Here is a 13,157-nt window from a genome sequence, read left to right on the forward strand (position 1 = left end):
TATACATCTTAGTATTTTGAAGTTAAATTTACTTTGTCTGCTTTAGTAGACCTACAGATACAGAACCTCACACGTTAGTACTACAACCAATAATAAGAGACTAGCGCTACTAATGTAGTAGTACTGAATGGAAAAATACTCTGATAGGAAAAAATGAATTAAGCACACATCTAAATATGTAGGGCAGGGTAATGATCACAGCAACACAACCTAAGTTAGGCAGTTTTTATTAACATTACTTTGTCTACAGATCCAAAATGAAAATCTTTACAAATGTGGAATAGATATTATTTAGGCGTCTCATTTTCTTCCTGCCAAGTATGTAAAGTTGAAAATGAAAACCCTTAGAATTTTCACTGGACAAAAATACCACTTCTTCATCTTTTTCTTTAATTTCTCCCATCCAACCTTTAAGCAATTATTTGAAGTGAGTGAGTATGGTTTTCCCACTTTAGGCAATATTCCAGCAACATCATGGCGGGGGACACCAGAAATGGGCTTCACACATAGTACCCCTGTCAGGAATCAAACCCAGGTCTTCAGCATGACGAGAAAACACTAGGCTACCTGACCGCCCAATTATTTGAAGAGAAATGTTTTAGTTGTATTTTGCCTATGGTATGAGGAAAATAATCGACAAGCCAAGTAACAAAATGCCATGTGCACAAAACAAAACAATATGGAAATAAAAAAGGGAAATATGTGAGAGTGATTTATCTCTGAATGAAATCAGTTACCAGCACAGTGAGCAGCAGTTGTATTTGATACACTGGGAAATTAGTCACGTGTTTGAAGTAGATCTGGCTGAAGAAAGCGTGGTGTGTCTATGACAGCGTGTGCGTATAATGAGGTGGATCACATAAAATGTACGACAGACTATGGCCCTTGAAATGACAAAGAACTGGTCTTACCTCCTCTTGTCCCTAAAAATAACATGGAACTAAGTGGTCAGACACGGACGACCTTGTTGAACATGTTGTCCAAAGCATGGTTACTGTTCCAGAGATCGAGAGAAAGTTTGGCTTAATGCAGTTTCAACATTGTTTCCGTTATACAGAGTGAGTGAGGGAGTTTAGTAGGATTTGGTTAATGAGTGAAATGGGCTTTGATCTTGACACTGTGAATAATTAAAATAACAATTAACATTCTGTAACCATCTTTTTATGACTAACATCCTGTATGCATCCTGTATGCATCCCATAATGCACTAGCTGCCCCCTGCCCTATTCCACACAATGAATGCCTGTCAGGGACAACTGAAGACATTTTCATGCAGAGTTGTTCCCAAATTCCAATAAGGGATTAGTTGACATAATGTGATTAAAAAATCCAAGGCAGAAGCAGGTAGAGTAGATGCTGGCCAGATTGTTGAAAGTGTGCAGCGCTTCAAACACCAGGAACCCATTTTAACCCCTGTCAGGGGAATCCCCCCACTGGCAGATTCATTTCATTTGGGGACAATTTTGCCTGTCATTTTTTATACTCTGTTTTACACTATTTCTGTTTTTCTAATTTAATTTTGGTAAAACATGTGTGATTATGTCTGCTCTAAAGAATTAAAATGTGCAAAGTTCCTATGTTGAATTTACTTGCCCTTAAAGGTGTGGTGTGGTGTGGTGTGGTGTGGTGTGGTGTGGTGTGGTGGGCTGTGGTGTGGTGTGGTGTGGTGTGGTGTGGTGTGGTGTGGTGGGGCGGGGCGTGGCGTGGCGGGGTGTGGCGGGGCGGGGTGGGGTGGGGTGGCAGTAGGACATTGATGGTCAGTGGGCAGCACATCATGGTTTTTATCACCATATATGTATGGTGAAACTATAGTCCAGGACCAATTGTGTTTTATGTTCTAGCCTTACATATACAGCCGACTGTTGCCATAGCACCATTGAGGAGTGACATGACTAAATACCCACTGAAGCTATATCTACCAAGTAACAATGGAAATAGCATAATTACTCTATCACTGCATTCAATATTTGCTGTGATACGATACGTTCATCTACAAAACATACTGCATACAAAACCTCTTCTAATTTCCATTAATATTTTCTGAAAAACAAAACTATTATTTTTTATGTTACAAAGAATACTTAACAAATACCACTGAGATCAACAATGGTTTACAAATATGACAATTTGCAGATTTTAATTTCCATACTATCTACTAATATTTATCAAATTCAAACATTCATTCATCTAAAGGTGAATGGCAACAGGTTACAGATGAGTATTATCAGATAATCATGGCACATCCGGCACCACCAATACTCTTTACCACTGTTTAAAGGTGCAAGAACACATTTACATTTGTCTTCCATTTCCTATGTGTATTTTGAAAATAGCATTGGCCGATCATCTGACGGAGAGTAATAGACATACTCTCTGTTGTTAAAGATTATTGCTGAGACCTCTAAGTTTGGTTTTAACATAAAGCTAGGCACATACCCTCATTGGTTTATTCAGACCACTGATCATGATACACTAGTTTGTGAGTACATAGCACTTCTTACATAGACTGGTTCCTGGCAGTATTTGCACTGCATCACTTTTATGATGAAAATATTATTTCTATTTGCAATCATTTCCCTTTAGATTTTACTATTGCTTAACTCCCTATGACTTCAATCATGCATGTAATAAATAAATGGTCATGGTTTGTTTCCCACAATAAACACAGAAATAGAGCTCTGATATGAAACAACTGGAAATAAGATGCTGCACATATAGCATTACCATGGTGACACACACAAGACAACATTCAATACCACTTACTTAGCTTTTTGTCGGAGAACATCTATGTATTCATAATTTGGGGCAAGAGATCCATTGGAAGCTATCACTGCCTAGAAAGACACAAGAAACAGAGAACATTTATTTAAGAAGTGATCATATTATGACAAATTAAACAAATGTTTTAACCGCTATTAAATCAGATGTCATTTTAACATATTGATAATTTTGATAAGCTGAACATCATCTTGACTGATTAGAGTAGCCTCCGTTGTTTGACACTTGGCAAGTGCTACCCCAGGTATATTACGGCAGGGTTGGTTTGTTGATTAACGCCGCACTCAGCAATATTCCAGCCTGATGGCGGTCTGTAAATAATCGAGTCTGGACCAGACAATCCAGTGATTAATATCATGAGCATCAATCCACGCAATTGGGATCGATGACATGCATCAACCAAGTCAGCCAGTCTGACCACCCGATCCCGTTAGTCGCCTCTTATGACAAGCATAGTCACCTATTACGGCGAGCATGGGTTGCTGAGGACTTATTCTACCCCGGATCTTCATCATGGCAGGGACACAAGGGATGTGTGTCACACATTGTACCGATGTGGGGAATCAAACATCAGTCTTCAGAATAGCATGGTCACAACAATGGCACTGGTAGTAATCAGTTCATCATTTGGTACGTTTTGCAATACTTTTCCAGTTTACATTTTAAAAAACACCACATGTAAGGGTCATTGTGTCAATGAGTTTAGTTTGTTTGTTTGTTGTTTAAGGCTGCAATCAGCAATATTCCAGCTATATGATGGCGGTCTCTAAATAATTGAGTCTGGACCAGACATTCCAGTGACTGACATCATGAGCATCGATCTGGGCAATTGGGATATGGTGACATGCATCAACCTGACAACCTGATCCCATTAGTCGCCTCTTACGACAAGCTGGGTTGCTGAAGACAAATTCTAACCTGGACCTTCAAAGATCGTGTCAGTGAGTGAGTGAAGGTTGCTTTATGCCAAACTCAGCAATATTCTAGCTACATCATGGTGGCCTGTAAGTAACCTTGGTCAGGCCGAGGACACAGCAAGGACGCCAATCCACATGTCAGGCCATGATGACATGTAAGTCATGCATTTTAACCACCCAATCCTCATTTAGATGGCTATGGCAGCTACAGGATGTTGTTTGTAATCTGTCCCATTCAGTCGCAAGGTAGATGGAGGGTTTACCTTGAGTTACAAAAGTGGGGATCCAGGGGACCGCCAATGATTAATTTTAAGGGTCCTTGCAGGCAATATCAGGGCCCTGTTGGTTGGTTAGTTGGTTGGTTGTTTTACACCGCACTCAGCAATATTCCATCTATTACGGCGGCCTGTAAATAATCAAATCTGGACCAGACAATCCAGTGATTAATATCATGAGCATCGATCCACGCAATTGGGATCAATGACATGCATCAACCAAGTCAGCGAGCCTGACCACCCGATCCCGTTAGTCGCCTTTTAAGACAAGCATAGTCACCTTTTACGGCAAGCATGGGTTACTGAAGACCTATTCTACCCCGGATCTTCATGGGTCACCAGGGCCCTGTAAAGTCATGACATGGTGTAGTATACTGTATAATTACAGAATTCCTTTAGAGCCTGGAATGATTCAATGATCATGGGGACAGTGGTCATGCTTGATGGATGAAATGACTGACACCCATAACTGCTCTTGATGCGCTGTAGGTACAATGACTATTATTGTACATCCCTCTGGACGCAGCATTTTCTTTTTCTGTGCCCAATCTTAACATTTGTGCTTACTGGACGCATAATTGTGCGTCGTGTAAAACCTTCTAACCAACTGTTTCCACCCAACTTACATTTCTGACCACAGGAGAACAGTCATACTCTTCGAAGGAATGTTTGGCTTCAGATTTCAACTGCAAAATGAGAGTTTAATCGTTAATGTTGAGGTCAAGTCTCAAAAAGCACAGCCACCAATATACAAGCTAACACATCATTGTGAAAGTAATGTGAACAAGAGATTCAGGATTACACAGACAAGGCTCATTTAAAGAGTTCAGTCTGCAGGAGGGCCTGGATTCCTGATCACTGATTTCCGACTCATAGGCAAGGCGTTAGGGCTGGGACGGGTAACTCGGGCACTAGGGTCGGGAGTAGGACCCGGGTACCCACAGGACTGCCCAGACCCATGGTTAGTCACGTGATAAAGATTGTGTAATGACAAAAAGTATCTAAAACTCTATTGTTACACTATGAGTCACTAATTATTCCATTTGTTTCTGACAATGCACCCACTCCAGACTTTTTTATGTTTGAATAAGGATAAAACTTCATGCAGTAAACTTCAGTGTATGCATGATCAGATCATTTTACACGCGTATCTAAACACAATTTGCCAGGGCTACGGTCAAACTTTTCCAAATCGGACAGTTTGTACCGATCTCTTAATGTCTACAGGGGGAACTCGGGTAAGGTCAGGTAATAGGGTGGTGGGTACCTGGGTAGTGACTCGTCCCAGCCCTACAAGGAGTACACGTTTCCTAGTTTATATACCGTATTCGACGTAATAAGCGCCCAGGGCGCTCTCGAAAATAGGAATAGGGGGCTTTATTAGAATATTATTTTGGTGAAAAACAACAGGGTTAAAAGATCATAAATTTCATGGTTTATGCTGACAGCCTGAAATGTTTATATACGACAGATGTATTTTTCCAGAATCTAATTTCCCAAAATTAAGGATGCATATAACACACGTATTATACCTGAATAAATAAGTCTTGTGTATATTGATCAATCGGAAGGGGTGCTAATTGGGATTGTTCACTAGCCAATATATCCACAAATATCGCCGTGGGCGCTTATTAGAGCGAGGCGCTTATTACGGCGAATACGGTATTATATGTAACTAATTACTAATGTTATGGCATTGTAGAGGTAACCTGTATTTCACTTGACTTTTGAATGGACTTCAGTTTGGAATGGAGATATGATAAACTGGAAAATGAAATACGAAGGTGACCAGGTCACATGACCCATGCATATGCTAATCAATCAGGACAACGAGATCTGTGTGAAGCTCACCATGTCTTTAACGTACGGCAACAAGAGGCTCCCAAAGAAGTCGGTGGCCTCACGTGGGATCTGGGCAGGCATGTTGTCGATTGAGCAGATCAGGACACCATCACCAGCGAAACTAGAAAAGCAGACGACAAGCGTGTACCTCATGTGAATGAACTCCCTCATGGGAAAAAATTCAATATATAGAGAATCTCACCCGAGTGACTTGATATAAAAAATATCAACACAAGCCAAGGCTTGCAGAGGAGTGTTAATTGTTATCGACGAGTGTTGATATATTTGATATAAAAAGACACGAGGGTGAGATTCTAATTATCAAACAAAATCCTTCTTCCAACCTTTTCAGTTTGTTTGGATGTAAAAAGAACTGGAACCAGCCTTAGTGGCAGGGATTGGTGTTGACTGTGACGTGATGGTAACCGATGACATCACAATGGCTTGCAATGCAGAATCTCACCCAAGCAATATCTCCTGCGGAAGCCTGTTTTGGATGATCTAATGAACGGTATAGAAGCATGTGATGTTAGGATGGTACAGCCTCTTATCATCAAGCTGCACATCCTCCTTAAGTTTCATGCTAGGGCCATCAGCTGATTAATAGAAGAAAGTTAATGAGGTGAGGTGAGGTGAAATGGGGTTTAATGTTGCATCCAAGATTATTGCACTTATATAGCGACGTGCATGTATGTGTGTGTGTGTGTGGCTGCTTGTACTAGTCAGGACTGATGCCAATTTATAGTGCTAGCTCACTGAGATACCATGCCGCAGTTTAACATGAATACCCCACTCAGACACATTATACTGACTCCGAGCCGACCATTCCTTGTTTTAGCCCCTTAATGCCGAGCTCCAGACAGGGTAACAACAAGTACCATCTTTTAACATATTTTGGTATGATGCAGTCGGGGATTGAACCCCGGACCTTCCGCCCTCCGGGCAGGCGCTCTACCACTAGACCATAGAGGGGGTCAGAAAGTTAATGAAGTTACAGTCAGACGAACGTCTAGATGGACAGGCCATGCCATAGGCTCACATGGCCCCAGTCCTGGTGCTCTACAGATTCAAGGCAGAGTCAACTTGCTGGGGTATGGTCATTGTTGGCGGGTAAGGAAACATTATCTCATAGTTATTGTTTTTGCACAATACCAGTATGATATCCCCATGGCTATACAACAGTACAAAGATATCTACCTCTCTGTCTCCATGTTCTGTTCCGCATCGTACAAACAGAACGGGGAGTCGATGGTTGTGCATTCTTTCATGAACTCGATGGAGCCGCCAGGGTCGGCGGAGATATCACAGAGGGCCACGAGTCGATGGGGGAGTTGAGGACATCCCGCACTCGACGCAATCCACGGGGATTCCTGTGGTCGTAGAAGCACCTTGGCGTCTGGGATGGACAGGAGACGAGGAGCATTCGGTGCCCAGTATATGCCATTGATGATACAGGAAGCATACGGCGCCACCTGGTGATGATTGGAGTGAGTGTGTAAGTTAGATTTTATGCCTTTTTAGCAATATTCCAATAACTATGATGCCAGTGGACAAAATACAATGAGCTTTACAAAATGTGTCTTCGAATAACACATCATTCCAAAATAAATTATGTAAAAGGTTTAATAAAATTCAATTTAAGAACTCTTGAGTCATAATTTCCCAGAGCTGAAAAGCGGTAGAGAAAATGCTGCGAGAGATAAACATGGAATGGGGATGATTGTTTAAAAAAACATATACTGCAGGTTCTGTAAGAGGCAAATTGTGCCCATGTTGGGAATCAAACCTAGTGTGACAAGCTAATGCTTGAATCATGACCATAACACCACCCCCAGAAGAGACAGGCAATAGCTTCAGACATCACTAGCAAAGATTTCCCAGCATTCCTACTTGATTAGCATCTCAACAGTTAATTGTCATACAGGTACTTTGTCCAAACTTGTGTGAATGAGGAAGTGAGTAATTTATTACAGTGAGTGAGTTGGGGTTAACACTGCTTTTAACAGTATTCCAGTTATATACAGTGTGTCGGCTTAATGTGGGAGGAAAGCCCGAAGTGATGCAGGTCTCAGACGTTTACCACTTCGGTGAAACCCACGAGAACGGGTATGGTGCTGACAAACCTAGAAACATAATCAGGGCGAACCTGGACAAATTATTACACTTCAGTATAATGTTTGTTTGTTTGTTGTTTAACGGTGCACTCAGCAATATTCTGGCTATATGCAACAGACAATCCAGTGATTGACATCATCATGACGTCGATCCACGCAATTGGGACATGATGACATGCATCAACCAAGTCAGCGAGTCTGACCACCCGATCCCATTAGTCGCCTCTTACAACAAGCATAGTCACCTTTATCAGCAAGCATGGCTTGCTGAAGACCTACTCTACCCCTGATCTTCACGGGTCAGTGTTATCACTGTGCATGGGGGCACTAGAATAGATGTCACACTTTGATTGAGTCGTGTGTGAAAGGAACACGTGGACACTTTGTCCACCTCGATACACGAAACAAACAGACAAGGTAAACTTTTTGTTTGTGATCTCCACTGTTCAAACCTTATGACTGAAAGCTGAGGCATATCTTTCAGGGTGCTCCTCAAATTCATTTGCGTCGAATGGTCCGCCTTCCTTCCGGACGTAATGGTCATTTCGGCTCACAACACAAGCATACACCTTGTTTGTAGCTGGAAAGAAAGAGAGAGAGTGAGTGGTGAGTGAGTGAGTATTGAGTGCTGACAAGCACAGGGAACTCATATTGATGTTCCAGCCATACCGTATGAGTGGACAGCTTGGCTCCTGAGTGAGTGAGTGAGTTGGGTTTAACGCCGCTGTTAACAGTATTCCAGTTATATCACGGCGTGTCAACTTTATGTGGGAGGAAAGCTTGAAGTGATGCGGGTCTCATATGTTTACCACTTCGGTGAAACCCACGAGCACGGGTATGGTGCTGACAAACCTAGAAACATAATCGAGGCGAACCGGGATTCGAACCCACAATCATAGGTTTCTGGCGTGCCCAAGTGACGTAAATCTCCACAGCGAATCGCGGCGCCTTAGACGACGGGGCCACCCGTGCCCCTCAGTGGACATATAGAATGGGCTTTACTCATGGAGGACAGAATGAGGGTGTCCAGCAGGATCCCCAGCCCCGGTCAGGTTGTACTGACCTCCATGTCTGGCCACCTTGGGGAGATACTCTGGCTCGATGTACTCGTGGGGCAGCTCCTGAAACACTTCCTGAGCACCCTGAAACATAGCATGGACTCTTTCTTTAACTCAATACTTTAGAGAGCGAATATTATTTTACGCCACTTTTAGCAATATTCAACAAGTAATGCAGATCTCATCCTCAATTTCCCAGTGTCTAACGTCTCAATTTTATAATGATAAATATCCTGGACTTTGCCACCATAGCATCGGACTCAATGTGCTTAAATACCTTTCCAATTCAACTGCAGACGTGAGTGAGAGAAATCTTGTGAGTATGGTTCTACAACACTTTTAGCAATATGCATAGTCATAGCAGGGGACACCAGAAATCATCTTCCCGAGGCAAAGGAGTTAACTGACTGTAAAAGTCCAGTTTCCACCCTTGCCGAACTAGGCAGGAATTATGGAGTAATATTTTAGCTGGACTAATGAGCCTGTGCATAGTCCAATCAAAATCACAAAATGAAATCCACATCCAGGACATAAACAACATGGTAACAGCCATTCAGATTTCGGTCAGTTGCAGAGCATGTAAACCATGATATCGGCGTTGACAGACCTTTTCCAAATCTTTTCATGTTTTTAATCAAGGTGCTCAAGTAATTTCATCCACTTTGCGAGGTAAGGCCTGTTTTATTACAACAAAGATCTTCTTGTCTGGGCACCGCACTGGATTGACTCAAACAAACTAGTCGGCTTAAACTGTAATTAAAATGATATAGTTTTACACTATGACATGATTGAAGTGTTACCTTGGAGACATTTCCAGAGCCTGTAAACACGAATGTGAGAGTACCAAGTGACTTAGGCAGTCTGTCTAGAGCGATCTCGTAGCCTGCGTCCCGCACAGCCTGTCGGGCCATCTCGGTGTTCCGGTAGTTATGACTGGGTCCGATGTGCTGCACAGACAAAAAACAGTTCAACAAGAATGTCGTGGGATTAGAAGGGTGTTTGTTTGTTTGTTTGTTGTTTAACGCCGCACTCAGCAACATTCCAGCTATATGACGGTGGTCTGTAAATAATCGAGTCTGGACCAGACAATCCAGTGATTGACAGCATGAGCATCGATCCACGCAATTGGGATACGATGACATGCATCAACCAAGTCAGCGAGCCTGACCACCCGATCCTGTTAGTCGCCTTTCACGACAAGCATAGTCGCCTTTAATGGCAAGTATGGGTTGCGGAAGACCTATTCTACCCCGGAACTTCACGGGCCTTAGAAGGGTGTACAGGAGTACAAGCTGAAAGGAACTGCCCACCATGATGCTTCAGGGGTCGCACAATAATATTCACTGTATCTACAGCGCATCATGCTCAGTTATCGGGGTCTGTAATTTCATCCATCAATCCTGACCACTGTCGACCTTATTTTATATTCATTCCAGGCTCTGAAGTAATTATGTAAACATACAGTACATTCCAGCATTCCATTACCTTACAGGGCCCTCATATTGCACGAAAGGACCCTTATAATAAACCTGTGAAGATCCGGGGTAGGCCTTCAGCAACATATGCTTGCTGTGAAAGGCGACTATGCTTGTCGTAAAAGGCGACTAACGGGATTGGGTGACTTGCTGACTTGGTCCAATTGCGTGGATTGATGCTCATGATATTAATCATTGGATTGTCTGGTCCAGACTCGATTATTTACAGACTGCCATCATATAGCTGAAATATTGCTGAGTGTGGCGTTAAACATCAAACCAACTAACCAACTTAAAAATAACTTTGGGGGATGCCGTGGTCTCCGACTTTTGTAAATCAAAGGGAACCCCTGTTTCATTAAACTGATTAACAAACAGCAGAAATGGGGAAGTGACTTTTTTCTCAAGTTGTTATCTCCCGTGTATCCATGACTACAAAAGTTGGCAACTGATCGTGCTAAGTGATATTTACAATCAGCGTCAAACACTTCCCACCTACCATGAACAGAGCAGCACCAACAGTCCCACCTACCATAAACGGAGCAGCACCAACAGTCCCACCTACCATGAACGTAGCAGCACCAACAGTCCCACCTACCATGAACGTAGCAGCACCAAGAGTCCCACCTACCATGAACAGTGCAGCACCAACAGTCCCACCTACCATAAACGGAGCTGCACCAACAGTCCCACCTACCATAAACGGAGCAGCACCAACAGTCCCACCTACCATAAACGGAGCAGCACCAGGAATCCCACCTACCATAAACGGAGCAGCACCAGGAATCCCACCTACCATGAACGGAGCAGCACCAGGAATCCCACATACCATAAACGGAGCAGCACCAACAGTCCCACCTACCAAAAACGGAGCAGCACCAAGAGTCCCACCTACCATAAACGGAGCAGCACCAGGAATCCCACCTACCATGAACGGAGCAGCACCAGGAATCCCACCTACCATGAACGGAGCAGCACCAGGAATCCCACCTACCATGAACAGAGCAGCACCAGGAATCCCACATACCATGAACGGAGCAGCACCAACAGTCCCACCTACCATGAATGGAGCAGCACCAAGAGTCCCACCTACCATAAACGGAGCAGCACCAGGAATCCCACCTACCATGAACGGAGCAGCACCAGGAATCCCACCTACCATGAACGGAGCAGCACCAGGAATCCCACCTACCATGAACAGAGCAGCACCAGGAATCCCACATACCATGAACGGAGCAGCACCAGGAATCCCACCTACCATGAATGGAGCAGCACCAAGAGTCCCACCTACCATGAACGGAGCAGCACCAGGAATCCCACCTACCATGAACAGAGCAGCACCAAGAATCCCACCTACCATGAATGGAGTGTGATGCCCAAGAGCCAGCAGTCGGAGCCCCATCCCATGCAGCACGTTGATCATGCCTGACACGCCCGCATACTTCCCGAAAGCAACCACACGTTGGCCCTCCTCATCCACCATCTTCTCGTAGTCGATCAGGCGAATATTCTGCAACCATAAATAACAGAGGTTCATTTCCTATGACACTAATAGCATCATCATATGGGATTCAAACCCATCAATGTCCAGACAGCTAAGGGAAGCAACTCCCAACAGAAGCAATCAGAATGGCCAGAATTGCTACCTCCTCCATCAATGTGTCATGTTTCATGTGTCATGTGTACCCATCTTCTCCAGAATGGCCACCTGCGCCATGATGCTACCTCCTCCATCAATGTCATGTGTCATGTGACAAACCTTCTCCAGAATGGCCACCTGTGCCATGTTGCTACCTCCTCCATCAATGTCATGTGTCATGTGACAAACCTTCTCCAGAATGGCCACCTGCGTCATGTTGCTACCTCCTCCATCAATGTCATGTGTCATGTGACAAACCTTCTCCAGAATGGCCACCTGCGCCATGTTGCTACCTCCTCCATCAATGTCATGTGTCATGTGTACCCACCTTTTCCAGAATTGCGTCAAGCAGTGACATGTTGGCCTCCTGCGCCTTGATGGTGTGGGAGAAGAATGCATATGTCTTCTCCGGCATGAGGAGGTCAATGGGAACCTGCTTCACGCCGATCACCAGGGATGCCTCACTCAGGTCTTCCTGGATGACAGCACCTCTGTTAGCATATTCCTGCAACAGATCAAACACACACACATAATATCAACACTAAATTGAAGGATGAATTTTTAAGGTTCATAAGAGAAGATATAACAAGGTTCTCAGCAGTCTGAAGGGGCACAATTGGCCCAGTCATCTGTGGTGCTGTCTAAGGAGGCGCTGTGCAGAAGTGTGTCACTTGGACACGCCAGACACATAGGAACATGGGCTCAAAATTCAGACTTGCCCCGATTATGTTTCTAGGCAGCGTTAGAAATTGGCACTAGTTCTGTAGTCCTTACCAAACTGCCCAACAGTAAAGGTATCATAAGGACTAGTAGAAATTGGCCCATTTTAAAGGTTTGTTATATGTTATCATTATAAGAACTAGTGGACAAAAACTGTTAGTTTCTAACCCTGCTAGGTGTGTCAGGACCACACCCATGCTCGTGGGGTTCACCAAAGTGGTAAATGTCTGAGACCTGCATCACTTCAGGCTTTCTCCCACATTAAGCTGACATGCCATGATATAACTGGAATACTGTTCAAAGCGGTGTTACAACCCACACACTCACTCACTGAAGTTA

The 13,157-nt window shown here is 43.7% G+C and overlaps 1 protein-coding gene across 1 annotated transcript in view; it reads right to left on the reverse strand.

Annotated features, from left to right (window-relative positions):
* LOC139445553 (alpha-aminoadipic semialdehyde synthase, mitochondrial-like) overlaps positions 1-13,157 on the reverse strand; it is a 31,952-nt gene that overhangs the window by 17,196 nt on the left and 1,599 nt on the right. The window contains exons 2-11 of the mRNA XM_071226699.1: positions 12,427-12,603; positions 11,817-11,969; positions 9,785-9,931; positions 8,990-9,068; positions 8,379-8,506; positions 7,010-7,284; positions 5,822-5,933; positions 4,597-4,656; positions 2,764-2,834; positions 912-923 (exon numbers count right to left, since the gene is read on the reverse strand). Of these exons, the coding sequence (XP_071082800.1) occupies positions 912-923; positions 2,764-2,834; positions 4,597-4,656; positions 5,822-5,933; positions 7,010-7,284; positions 8,379-8,506; positions 8,990-9,068; positions 9,785-9,931; positions 11,817-11,969; positions 12,427-12,603 (1,214 nt within the window). The remainder of the gene's footprint in view (positions 1-911; positions 924-2,763; positions 2,835-4,596; positions 4,657-5,821; positions 5,934-7,009; positions 7,285-8,378; positions 8,507-8,989; positions 9,069-9,784; positions 9,932-11,816; positions 11,970-12,426; positions 12,604-13,157) is intronic.

This window comes from Haliotis cracherodii, unplaced genomic scaffold (assembly GCF_022045235.1).
Source record: "Haliotis cracherodii isolate W230 unplaced genomic scaffold, xgHalCrac1.p SCAF_6, whole genome shotgun sequence".
Taxonomy (NCBI): Eukaryota; Metazoa; Mollusca; class Gastropoda; order Lepetellida; family Haliotidae; genus Haliotis; species Haliotis cracherodii.